This window comes from Mixophyes fleayi, chromosome 1 (genome assembly GCF_038048845.1).
Source record: "Mixophyes fleayi isolate aMixFle1 chromosome 1, aMixFle1.hap1, whole genome shotgun sequence".
Classification (NCBI taxonomy): domain Eukaryota; kingdom Metazoa; phylum Chordata; class Amphibia; order Anura; family Limnodynastidae; genus Mixophyes; species Mixophyes fleayi.
In genome coordinates, this window is record NC_134402.1 from 148981877 (window position 1) to 148996561 (window position 14685).

Here is a 14685-nt window from a genome sequence, read left to right on the forward strand (position 1 = left end):
CTCCACAGTCCAGTGTCGGTGTGCTTTACACCACTCCATCTGAACTTTGGCATTGGTCTTGGTGATGTGAGGCTTGCATGCAGCTGCTGGGCCATGAAAACCCATTCCATTACGCTCCCACCGCACAGTTTGTGTGCTTAGATTAATACCAGTGGTAGTTCAGAACTCTTCAGCTATGGAATCAGCAGAGTGTTGGCGACTTTTACGCACCACGAGCCTTAGCAGTCGTCGACCCCGCTCTGTGATTTTATGTGGTCTTCTCCTTTGTGGCTTCCACTTTCTAATATCACTTACATTTAGAAACATAGAATTTGATGGCAGATAAGAACCACTTGACCCATCTAGTCTGCCCATTCTTTTATTAACCTATGGTACCTTAAACCCTATCTAGTACTCTCTCTTCCTTTAAAGAATGTATTCCTCCTGTACCTTGTTCAAACTCTTGATAAATTTAAAAGTTTCTATCATGTCCCCCCTTTCCCTTCTCTGCTCCAAACTATACATATTAAGATCTTTGAGTCTTTCCGGGTAAGTTTTGTGCTGTAGACCATGCACCATTTTAGTTGCCCTTCTTTGTACAGTCTCTAATGTATTTATATCCTCCTGGAGATATGGCCTTCAGAATTGAACACAGTATTCCAGATGAGGCTGTACCAATGACCTATACAGTAGCATTATTACTTCTTTCTGCTACTGATTCCTCTCCCTATTCAACCAAGCATCTGACACAAATAATATGCATCAGGGTAGACACACCAGGAGGGGTAAAAGAAATAATTGATGATTTCGGTAGACTAGAGGAATGGTCAAGAGAGTGGCAACTAGTTTAATGCTCCACCAGTGTTCAGGAATTTATCACATGACGTCTACAGCAAGGGAATGCAGGAAAGGTAAATAACTTAATTGTTTTGAGATCTGAGGTCTGATTTTTATCACCAACAGGCTTTATTTTTGGAGGACGGGGGTTGTGTGGGGAGATGTTATTCATTATAATGCCAGCTTAATTCTGATTTCTGCCCTAATCTGTTTCCTCTCTTAAGAGATCATCCATATTTATTGAGTAAAATACCATGGTCATCTATATTGTACTTGTATATAAGCTATAATCCTGTGTACATCAATCCCATAACAGTATCAGCGCCAACACTTATGACTTCCACCATGCAAGTTTTAATAGTAGGATTAAGGCAAGATACAGCTGATTTATTTCTGTCTAGAGTATGCTTAAATCATCAGCCTGTCCCTAACAGATTATATGAGGATTGCCTTATAGGCCGATTAATAGCATATCAACATTAGAATGTTTTGTATATTTTAAAATCGGTCACTAAGACAATGTCTGCTTTTATATAGATACTAAAATGCCCTCTGTATTGTGTACATTATTTTAATGTGTGTATAGTATATTGCTCACTAGAATGCAGTCTGTATTGTACATGTATTAGAATGCTCTCTGTAAGGTATAGAGGTTACTGTAATACTTTGTGTATTGTATATCTGCCATTAGAATGCTGCCTGTATTGTATATAGGTCATTGTCCAGTTAACTAACTCTGTATTTTATAGATACCACTAAAATGGTCCCTGTACTGTATATTGGTCACTAGAATGCTACCTGTATTGCATATGTCTCTAAAATGATTCCTGTATTGTATAGAGATCACTAGAGTAGCCTCTCTTAGTCAGATGGGGCTAGTACACATACCAATTTTCATTTATTTCATTGGCTATATAAACCCCACCCACAATAGAAAAATAACACCTGCATGGTTTTTGTCACACCCACTGTTTTGTTGCAGCATGTGCATAAAAAATACTGGGCCACTGGGGGGCAACTTTTAGCCTGTGCGCCCCCAAGGTTAAATGGTGCCACACTGACCCTGCTGGTAGTCCATGTGTAAAAATAGATCATACATGTATTGTGTCATAGGTATATCTTTATGAATACTTAGAAAAGGTTTAAAGGTATGTGATGCTTTAAAAAAATATTTTTGTTCTACCCAAAAGTATAAATGGGTACTAAAGTCTTAAACGTGCTTCTTACATGGCAAGATCCAACCAATATTTTACTTGTGTCTTATGATCATTTATTATGCCATGAAGCTATATGAAAAGTTTTATAAATAATTTTTAAATAATGCAATGCTGCTCAAGTCCCATGTGCAATGTGAAAAAATATGCTCACTCCATATACAATTTTTTATAAAAGAAAACTAAAAAGTCAATTTACCAAGTGTACAGATTTGAAAATAATTAGTTTCAAATTAAACACAAAAACATTAGTAAGATTGTTATAACAAAGCTTTTAATGAAATATTGTGCACATTAAAACCCTGTTTCACAAATTCAGAAAATACAAATTCCATCACCAACATTTTAAATCAAAGAGCAAAATATAGAAAATGTGACAATAAAGGAAGACAAGGGGAAAAAAATAAAACTTTGCTATTAAGGTGATCTACAAAACAGTGTAAATGGTCTTTGTAGAATCAGTTTACTTGGTACAATCAGAATTCCATTACTTGTAAGTGAAATGTAGTTTATTATTTTTCCAATTCTATACATTCGTATACGCACCCACTTCTTTGCTGCAATACCACCTTTACAGTAACTGTTTACCATATATAAATAGAATGTCCTGAACATTCAGATTTACTTATTAAAAGTAGAAAGTGGAAACCCTTAACTCTTAAATTTGGAGTGGTCTTTAGTAACAGGAATATTTTGGAACGTAAATAACACAAAAGAGGTTGTTTTTTTTGGGGGTGGACGGACAGGCAACACAATTAGAAATTCATCAGTCCTTCTCACTAATTGGAACTTAAAAATAAAGCCATGGTATCCCTGGTAAAGTAATTTTAAAGCAATTCCCTGTGTTTACAAATCTGAGAAGAGGTACATTAATCTCAGACACAAACAATGAGGTCATTGTTCATTTAATGAACACCATCCCCAACGCTTACCACCTTAATACTGGGTCTACCAATACAGTAGGTCAGAATGCAGACAAATTTCCGCCTCTGTTTTCATGTTCTACTAGTGCAAAATATATGCAGAAATCAGTAGCATTTCCGGACCCATTACAAAACTATAGACTTCATTGCCGAATGGGTCCACAAATGTGAAGACTGCTCTGTTAACAAATCATCATTTGTGCTTTCAACGTTATATACCTAAATGTCTATAAAATGTAAACACATTGTCTTAGTGTTCTAAACACAAACCATAAACTGATTTGCAAAATGTAGCAAGTATTTGTATGAGTTACCTAATTTGTTACCTAATTTGTATGTGTCCAAAGACATGAAATCGGATAAAAAGCACTAAAGTGTGAATACAGCCTAAAGGGCTATCAATACAGGTAAAGGTACTTAATAATGGCTTCACTGTAGCAGGAAAAGGCCTGCACTGTTAATCAGTGTGTCACTATTACTGTAATACACAACCACTGCTAATATATGTATTAGCTTTTGTAAAAAAATATCTGTATAAACCAGCAAGTTCTGATGTCAACACTTTAGTGAAACCAAACTAGTCTCTGCTCATGGAACTCGACAGTGACTTTATAGTAGGGCGAGCATAAACCTATATAGGAACCGGTTATGGATTTGATACAGCCTGTAGAGAGGTGTGCCGTACCTGTGGACAGCACTACATTATTGCACTAAATGAAAAGTACATACGTACCACAGAGAGAAAGTCCTTTGTAATACATTTCTTCCATGCTACAGTCTGCAATTCTCTTATTTCAACTCTTTATTAGCAATACATTCTGTGTTGTTGATTAAAATGATATTTTATACAGATTCCAATCTAAACCAAACAAAAATCTAAGCAGTTTCTAAATTAATTACAAAAACACAAACATTTATAAAAATCTATTAAATGTTATACCAAACTAACCATGAATATATGGTTTTGTTTAAATAATTCAAACTAGATTTCTGAAATAATTGGGTGTAAGATTTGTAAACTAAACACGTGGGGAGGATTGTTAAATTGAATATATTTTGTGTCAGGACAAGTGAGAAATTTCAAGTGATTTTACAAATAGTCTTCCAGTAAATATAGTACTTGTATATAAATCAACAATTTGGTTTAGTCTTTGAAGCACTGATCCAACAATGTTTAAGGAAGTTTAAAAAACAAAATGTCACAAATAACACAGATATAATCCATAGCAACAAGACTTTCATGGTCATTATTCTAATGGTGGCCACACATGCTGTAAAATCAGCAGTGATAATGTGCAATATGCCTGATAGCAGAAAGTGTGTGCTCCCAGAACAACCCCATGCCCAACATCAGACTATTATCGAGCATGCAAATAAATGCTGTCTGAAGATGACTGCAGATCACAAACAACATCTGATATCACTAACAGACCACAGTGATGCCGTAAGAAATCCAGCCACTTGGCCAGGGCATAAATGGGTAGACTTGGCTGCCTACAAACGTGACCAAATTGAGTTGTGTCATGCTCTGGCCCAAAAAGTAAGATTGTACCATGTGTGGCCCATATAACCAAATGTGTACAGATTAAAATTAATATCTAATTAGTGTAATCTTTAACATATTCATCAAATTTGCAGTAAACGATAATCACAATAGACCTTTACTGCTGTAAACCACAACTTGATCTTATGGAGCAAAATGTAGTTTCAAATTATAAGATTGTATTCCTATTATATCTGTTCTGTTACATAGGGACTGGTAAAAGAACCATTTCAAGTTAAGATGGTGCACTACAGTGTCGTACAATATCTGCAGTGTTCCTTTTATTCCTCGCAACACAAAGTGAAAAGAACAAAGCAGAAAATGTAGTAGGATTTGAAAATGAATTGATTTCGCTTATCTCATTACTTTTTCTAATAGTCAAAATTACATGGAGGGCACCGATGAGATACCGCTGTCAACATTACTAGTATAGATACATTCAGGACCATTTATAGAATTTCATTCAAAAATTAAATTGTCCCTTTACAAAAGAGCACAAATGTAATACTATTAAACACCAGGGAATTAAAAATCCATGATAAATTTGTATAAAATGTAAAATCTTTGATATATAGGGCTAGAATATGTGCTCAGTTTCCTAAAAGGTGCAGAAAATCATTGCACAATAATAGAATTTAAGCGTCATACATTGGGCAGCAGTGAGATTCGATGTGTAATTTACTGTGACCGTCACATGTTATTTCAGCACACTCTACAATGCTGGATTTATTTATGTTTAGAAATAAGTCAATAATTAAATTTCTTTTTTTATCACTTTAAAATATTATCAGTAAAAATAGATACTGAATTGTTTGTATTAACTTGATGGTACTAGAGAAACTTTCAATGATCTAAGCCAGAAATTAATTTTATACCATTTTGCTACTTATATCAAATATATATATATATTTTTTACCAGCTTTACAGTTGTATATATCTACAAGGAACAGGTCTATGGACAGGACAGCTTAAAATATATAGTGTCCTTTGATGACATCAGTCTAATCCGCATGCTTGTCCTTCCCTACTGCAGGATTTACCAGTCAGGATGACAGTTACTCCATGTGTGCAAATGTAGCCCATTCTCAGCATCAGCCATGTATGTATAAAGAACTACATAAATACTAATTACCTTGCCTTAAAACAATATCACGTACACCAGTGCAACACTAGAAACGCATGTAATACAGACTTGTAAATCAATGCTGCAGCACCTGCCTTTTTAACTGATTAGGAACAAAAAGTCTTACAGGAAACAACAAGGAATGTTCTAAACCCTAGAAAAATCGTTCCTAAATCTTCCTCATAAATAATGAGCACAACTTATATATTAAACACACTCCTCATTTTATAGATACACTATACTCAGTGTGAGCTATATTTGATGCATATACTGGTAGACAGATGAGACCTCTCTACTTGTCTCAACTTTAAAGACATGTTGTCACCTGGGAAACCAGTTACTTTACATCTGCTGACAAAAAAACCCAAAATATATTAACTGTATATAAAGCACGTCCTATATTCACTACCTAAATGGTATGCCAAAGCTTTCCATTTGTCTCATACACAGTGTACACTGTGACCAATTAGCATAATGTTTGTTACTGATACAAAAGATCCGGCTAACTGTAAGAAAATAATAGCTATAAAGGTCAGTCAGTCAGCTTTGTGGTGGTCAATATTTTCCAACCTCGGTTAAACAGTCATGTCCATGTATTGAAAAAAGGACAGCTAACCCCATTTCCTAGTATCCCAAACATAAAACATCAAATGCATTAAAAAAAATAACATATCTGCAAATATACTGCTCAATGACAATAATTAGCTAATACACTGGTTTCAGCTCTCACTCTGTTGCACGTATAAGAGTCTCTACTTTGACAAACAAAATACTCTCCAGGGGGTGAGGATCTAGACTTGTTTGTCCCATCTTGTCTTGGCCAACATTACGCTGCCACAATCAACGTCTGATTCAGAGCTCTGTCAATTGGCGGGGTTACATAAGCAATTTGATGCCGCTGGGATGCAGAGAGTGAGAGAAAGCAGGAACAATTAACTGTCTCCTGGTATGACTCTTATACACAGCATAAGGACAGCGTGCACTTCCAAGTGTGCTCAGTCGTACATCTATTTTAATTTCCTGGCCTTTCCTGGTGTTTCTTTATTTTCAATGTTGCCTAATGTTGCATTAGCAAACCTTCCTCAAACATACTCTAATTTATCTTGGGGTTCAGATTCAAGACTTAAAGAAATAGGAAGTTGCTTCTCACCAAGTATCAAAGCACAATAACATTAGCAAAGACATTTAAAATTTGACTTATTGCTTGATCATCCAAATAAAAGCACCCCCAAATAAAAGCTTCTATTATGCACCACCCACACGTAGAAACACTCCATACTATAAAGCTCTAGCTATTTGTACGTCTACAGCAGGCCTGTCCAACCTGCGGCCCTCCAGGTGTTGTGAAACTACAAGCCCCAGCATGCTTTGCCAGTAGACAACCTGTTGATAGCTGGAAGGGCATGCTGGGACTTGTAGTTTCACAACATCTGGAGGGTCTGCAGGTTGGACAGGCCTGGTCTACAGGTCATTTCCAAACTCATCATGACCTGTACATTTCCCGCTTCCTATAAAATGTAATATCTTTACTATAAATGTTTTATGAAATTTTATTTCAGTATAGGAATTATAAGTCCTATAAAGAAAGTGATGGCTTTAGATAATAAGTTGTCTTGTCTGTGGTAGATTTATATATATCGCCATGAGTGGCACACTGCATAGACTGAAGACGAAACCCTAATAAATAAACTGTATGTTTGGATTGAAAAAAAAAATAACCATAAAAAAAAAAAAAAACAACAAAAAAAAAAAAATTTTGGCCATGCACGATATTACTTTCACCCCAGCAGTGTCTAATAAGTATACAAAGTTTTTTTTGCACTTTGCATATTGTATCAATTATTCAAAGAAAGATAACAGTAATAACCCTCAATCAACATTATAATGAACTTGTTGATCTATCTTAACATTTCTCCACGATGAGGCATCTTCGGTAGAAAAGGAAAACAGACTGTGTTGATAAAGACCTCAGATGTTAACAGCGTGAGCATGCTTCTTGCACAGTGGTTTATCCTTCTTTGAAAAAAAAGCTTGTCCCTCCAAGGTCTCGCAGCATACCTACAAGGGAGAAATAAAAATACATTTAGAAAGAAGTAAGATCTTATTGAACCTTATACAGAAAATAAAAGTAGTTCTGATAATATTTAGCTTTTTTGAGGCCTAATCCTTCAGTAGCAAAGGGGTTTACAGAAAACATGGATTATGTTTTCCACCAGCCATCCTTTGCCTACTGCGCCTCCCTTCTGAAAATGATGATGTATTCTATATAATCAAAGTACATTGTACATATCATGTTACAGAACATATAAAGGGTAGTAATAATCTTGACTACACAAACCAAAAGATCAGGTCTCCAGTAATTCAAATACTACTCCGCACCCCCAGTATACACATGGCTGACCACAGAATACATAGGTTCTCCTTCACAGCAAGTGATATTACATTCTATACATATGGTTGAATCCAATGTATATAATACAAACACTGAGGAATATGATGTTAATTACATTATTCTTTTTTAATTCATGGTCCCTCAAATAATTTATATTGAGACACTACCCCAGCTGAATGCACTGAGCACAGGATGAAACACTAAGAGTTGGAATAGAAATAATTTTTCATTATTACAGTGGTCCTTCAATATGGGTATGAGTGCTACATATATAGTGCAGACACATGGGCTTATTTAATAACATAATGCAAAGAGTAATGAAGTGTTCTATCTATAGAAACCAATCTGATATCTGCTTTTAGCTGTGAAGTGTAGTCAAAGCAATGAAAGCAAATATTTGATTTGTTGCAACCATGTTAAACAATACCCATCTTGAGAAATCTGTATTTATGTGGCTACTGGGGTGGGGTATGGCATATCGATGGCGAGAACCCCGCCAAGACTTACCCGACCTGAGGATTCCGAAGGGCTGCTTCCCGACCTTCACCGATGACGACTCCTCTTCACACCGACTTCAGGCAATGACAATGAAGTAAGAAGGCGGCTGCACTTGATGACGTCATTGACAATGCCAACGCCATTATCGCTGTCGTTAAGGGGGTAATGTAAGTATGCACCCATGTACAGTGTAGGAGCCTTTCTAAACTACATTGTACATGGTTGCATACTTACATTACCCCCTTAACAACAGCGATAATGGCGTTGGCATGGCCAATGACGTCATCAAGTGCAGCCACCTTCTTACTTCGTCGTCATTGGCTGAAGTCGGTGTGAAGAGGAGTCGTCATCGGTGAAGGTCGAGAAGCAACCCTTCGGAATGCTGATGTTGGGGTCAGTCTTGTTGGGATAGTCAGCATAGGTATGCTGACTACCACCGCAACAATCTACCATTGGTGAGGTTTGTAAATTAAATAAATGGTCATCAATAGCCTCTTCAAATACACCCACAATCTCAACCTCAACTCAAGTGGTTTAAAATGTGATTACTTACAAGATAAGGTAAACATTCTAATCTTCATGCTATTAAATGTCCTTGCTCTGCACAATTCAGCTAGCCATTTCCCACAATCTGATCAGACACATGAGCAGTGGTGTTATATGCAGGTGTGGGTGGGACTGCCATTTATAGTGGAAAATGTAGATGTAAACTTGTGAACTTTGTGTAACGCAGAAGAATAAATAAAATAAATTGCAGAAGCTTCCCTCATTGTGTGGGGCATGCAGTACAGTGACTGGTGGCCATGTATTTACTGTGTGGACAATAAATACTTATGAATTTTAGTTAATGTCCAAACATTTCTGCATTTCTGTTACAAAGGGAGCTTCTTGTGGCCCATAACCTTGAAACCATGCAATTTTAGCCAATTAAATTACAGGGATTTTACATGGTGAAGCCATGGACGTAAGAGATCCATTGTCGGTGATACCCGCTGTTATGTTTGTAAAATACAGCCTATTGCAAGCTACGTTTCATCATCATCTTTTCTGATCTAATACTCACCGAGCAGACAAAGCAGGTGTTATGCCAAGTGTGTCCCAGTGCTTCCAGGAAGCGATCTCCAGCTTCAATAGGAAACTCGCATCCATGACATATAGTACCAAATAGGGAATAATAATCTAAACAAGATATTGAACATTACCATGTGCATTTCTAAAACGTTTTCAAACCTAAATCACATAAGAGTCAGAGAAATATTCTGTAACAGCAAAACACAGGAAGGAAAAAAAATGAGTTTGATGATTGCTAAAACATAAGGAGGAAAATAACATGGATGGACCTAATGTTACTTTTATCATACATGGGCCAGTGTTGCTCCTCAGCTTAACTTGGCTACCGCAAGAATTTCCAATGACATTTATGCTCCTTATCTGTACAGAGAGATAGATCTGATGGGATGCAGACCTGACTTTTATTTTTTTTAAGATGAAATCTAATAACCCAGAAGGCCATTTATTTAGAAGGAGCATGTACTGCACTGTCTCAGTACAACACTAATAATGGAGAACAATGGCAATAACTTTATAATGGGGCCCAGAAGACTCTGGGGAAACACACTATCCCGTAAGTCTTGCAAGCCTGTGCTCTGGAAACAGAATGAGTAAGGGTCAAATGTTAGACTAGTATAAATTACAGCAGGTTCTATGTAAATGTATATGAATTATTTAAATTACAGATTAAAAGCTGTAGAGCCAGGAAGATGTACAAGATGCAGAATATGATCCTGTTTTTAGTTTCACATTATACGAACGGTCTAAAAGGAACACTATTAAGTATTAACCAACTGCAACATCTAAAAATATATGAACCACAATATAATTAGCAGTTTGCTTAATTAGAAAATAAGCTTATTGTGATGTTCTCCTTTGTCTGCTGACATAAGGTGTTGCTGTCTTTTCTGCTGTATATGTAGTGGTTTAGTGCTCTCTGCAGATTATAGTTAAAACATACTTGCCAACTTATGGCAAGTATGATCCAGGAGGCTGCCGGGAAAGGTGGGCGTGCAGGGGGCGGGGCTCCGAAAATCGTGTCATTTTGTCCCCGCCCCGTGACGTAATGACGCAAAACGCATAATTTTACAGCGGGGGCAGGGCCAAACAACGCGATTCCTGTTGAATCGCAGCGTTTGAACCTAATTCTGCCCACTTCACTAGGAAGTGGGCAGATCAGGGAGATTGCCACACTCTCCCGGGAGTCCGGGAGATTCACGCGAAATGCGGAGGACATTCCGGGAGAGTTGGCAAGTATGAGTTAAAATGGAGGATCATCAGAACAAAACACTAAGCATAAATCAAATGACAAGCATGAACTTGTAATAAAGTATTTATATAAACAAAATACTAACATTTTACAAACAAATACATCCTGTGCACTTCTAGTCAATAACAAAAAAGGACAATACCAAAGACAGGGAATCTTAGCATGTGGGTTGGGCCCATGAGTTCCTATGCTGTTCATGGTGCATCATTTTTTTGCAAATTTACTGTGGACTATAAATAAATATGATACAATAACGATATAACAGAGGCACCGAATTTATGAAAAGATTTTTTTTTTATAACAATAAAGTACCAAAAACAAACAGTGGCATCCCAATGTTAAATCATAGATGAAAACAAGTTAGGAAAACTCCTGACAATAGAGTGACATAATGGTTAGCATAGCTCCAGGGCCTTGGGTTTCAATCTGGTCAAACTGCAATCTGCGTGGAGTTTAAGTCCTCCCCATGTCCACACGAGTTTCCTACAGGTGCACCAGTGCTCTCACGCAATCTCACTTCTAAATAAATTGGTGTGTATGTCTCTTTAGCTGCCCTAGGTAAATTAGACTGCAAGATCTACTGGGTCAAGTACTAATGTGAATAAATAAATATTCTCTGTACAGCACTGCATAATATGTTAAATAATAAATGAAGAGTAAGTATTCTACAGCATGGTCATTGGGTCTCCTTGTTCTATGCCTCTCTATGGATATTAGTTATTTTTACTTTAGTAGCACAAGCAATATTGCAGGTGCAACTCCCACATATAAATACTATAATATAGGGAAATAATATGCCTCTTTTACAGCATGCAAAATGGCCAATGCACAGTTGAAAAAGACTGTTTTGTTTCAATTTGTGTATGTGCACATAGATTTCTAATCAAAGCACGAGTGTTTGCGGAGCAAGATTGCGGCATTTAGGGGAGCAGCATATAGCGGCTAGAAGGAGATGCTAGAATGTTTCTATGGAAGTATGGATTAGGTACATCGAGGAGTCCTCTCTCATGTAGGAGCGCAAAAATTAGATTTTATTTTGTGGAGTGAGATTATTGAAAGGAGATAATGGGTGAATATGTATGGGTGCATTTTCATGGATATTCCATTTCTTTTTTTAACTCTGCAAAAACACTTGAACTTTGCACCATCTGTAAGCTGGTGACGGATGGGTTTTATAGCACACATTTTCACCTACAAAGAGGATTACAGTATTTGCTCACGTGTGTGTGTGTGTATATGTATATATATATATATATATATATATATATATATATATATATACATACACACACACATATATACATACACACATATATCTAATATAATATTATATATGTTGATAAACTAAAGAATCGCTTGAGGGCTTTTTCTTTGATCTGACACATACCTGTCTCACAGTAGGGGTCTCCATCTTCCAAGTGGAAGACGCTGTTCCGAATAGGAGTGTGACAGGCTACACACACAAAACAGGAGACATGCCAGGTCTGCTTCAAAGCATTGATGACTTCCTGTTACAGTTAAGAGAAAGAAGTGTGGATCAATAAATTATTTGGATATAAATGGTAGATAGAGGGTTATTGTGCTTTGCACTTGATATATTGCTCAATAAATGCTCAGCTTTCATCTCGGAGTCTCAAGAACTGGTTACTTGAGAATCTAATTAATAATTGAAGCATCCACAACCTAGCTGACTCTTCATTTTTTTTCTAAGTGTTTATTTCTGGTAATCGTGCAGATTAATTTTCTGGATCAATAAATATATAATTTTCAAGGTGTCAAGACATTATTATTACCCTTCAATGATTGCTATCATAACCTACATTGCAACCAATGGAAGAATAATAAGAAATTAATTACAAATCAAAAGGTTACAAACCCGTTTAGAACTGGTTGATTTCAAGAACTTAATTCCCTCAATATACTGAGCGATTTTTCATATTTTGGTTTCAAAATATAGTGATTAAGTATACGTTCTTAATTATTACATAATTTGTACATATACATATAGACAGACACATATATACATATATCATATCCTTCGATATGTGATGTCAAAGGATTTACGGAACTCAATGCCTAGGCTTCTCAAAAGCCTTATACATAGCATTCACATTAAATGCTGTGTACAGTAAATGGATGGCCAGGAACCATAAGCCTCTACATGGGAACCCAAGGTTACAGCGCGTGGGCAACATAAAACCTTCCTGCCGCCGATGTAAATTACAGTCAGCAGTTAGGAATGACTTAACAAATTATCCCATCTAGTAACGCTTATTTAGAATGTTATAGTCGGATAACATAAAAAACTTCTAGACATGTTTCTTCCAGTTGATTTTGACTAAAAATAAAAATAAAAATAAATAAATAATGAAGTTAGTCTCCTAATCATTTACATCACGCTGGTATCACTTTATAGCAAAGCCATACAAAATAGCAGCACTTCCTTCATAGAGGGGTGATCTAAATGTCAGGTTTGTGTTCTGAACACTGGTCATGCCCTCCAATGACCTCAAATCCAACAAGGTCATACCCACTCAATAGACCAGCCAAAAGTGATTGCAATGTGAGATGATTATCACACATGAATAGGAGCAGACTGTATCCATTTTACAGAAAATAAATAGAATTAGAGTGCCTTTAAATTTACAAATGAGAACAACTTGCAGGGAATTCGTGATTTCAGCTCTGCAAATTACAATTAAAAATGTATACATGCAAGCAAATTTTGTCATCATTTGCATGTCTTATTATTGACAAGCATGCCAAGTCTCACATCATTAAGAACAGCTACATAGTGCTTTCATATTTAAAACCTTTGTAATTCTATAAACCGGTGTGCTGTTACTGTGCTATGTATGTTCAACAAATTGCAGCTTCTTTGCTGTAATAGGGCCCTGCACCTTTAAAAAAAGACATCTCATTGGACTGTTGGTCAAATAGTTATGAAATGTGTTGAGACTGGTAGAAAGAAAGATGAAGTGTTACAAGTTTCCTGCACTCTTACAGATGACTATTCCAGCTGGGCTGGATACGCCATCGAATAAACATTAGTAACAGACAGTTGATTAACGTCACATCTGAAACGGCCAAAGTCTTTGCAGATTTCATCTGACCCATCTATAAAACACACAATCTACGCTAAAGGGTTGTATGCCTATTTATTGTATAATTTATGGTTCCTCCCTGAACAATTCCAACTACACCAGTAGATTGTCATCTATCTACTGTATAGAAAAAAGCACTTGGGAGCAGGACTAATGGATTCACATCATGTAATATGCGATATACTTAATGCTGTTGTCCCAAATTACACGGACATTCTGTTTAAAAAGGGTTCTGGGGCAGACACTGGGAACACGGTTGCCTAATTAAATCTCTATTATTTAAGCAGTTGATTTGCAGATAAAGCACTCTGGCTTACACAGTCCTACACCTCTAAATCATTAGCAAACACCAGATCCTTACAGCTCAAATGTCTCACTTGAGAAAGTGGATAGCCTTGGTGTCTAGGTTGTCTGCTGCATTTGCTATTGTTGAGAATCGCTACAAAAACAAGTTAGAGTAATGATACCAAGGAGACAGAAACAACTCTTTCAGATTAACTTAAGAGCAAAACATTCATTTTTGCAAGCCTTGCTGACTGATCAAAGCTCATTCTGTATTTTCTCATGAAGGTGCCAAATACAGAAAGAGGAGCTTTTATGATATTCTTAAATTCTAGCCTCTCAATTCAGAGATTTACTCATTTGAACACTAGCCATAAAAAAAAGGTTTATATGGCATATGCACACCACTGTACTGGGCAGAGTTAAATTAATCATTGTTTATGTTTTCCCTCAGTACAGGCCAACAGCAA

At 36.5% G+C, this 14685-nt stretch overlaps 1 protein-coding gene across 3 annotated transcripts in view; it reads right to left on the reverse strand.

Moving 5' to 3' along the window:
* Window positions 1-2282: 2282 nt before the first annotated feature.
* Window positions 2283-14685, reverse strand: part of PDLIM5 (PDZ and LIM domain 5) — a 134180-nt gene continuing 121777 nt past the window's right edge. For all 3 annotated transcript variants that reach the window (XM_075201574.1, XM_075201588.1, XM_075201581.1), the window contains 3 exons: window positions 12217-12337; window positions 9573-9688; window positions 2283-7677 (listed from right to left, as the gene is read on the reverse strand). In XM_075201574.1, the coding sequence (XP_075057675.1) occupies window positions 7588-7677; window positions 9573-9688; window positions 12217-12337 (327 nt within the window). In that variant the 3' untranslated portion in view covers window positions 2283-7587. The remainder of the gene's footprint in view (window positions 7678-9572; window positions 9689-12216; window positions 12338-14685) is intronic.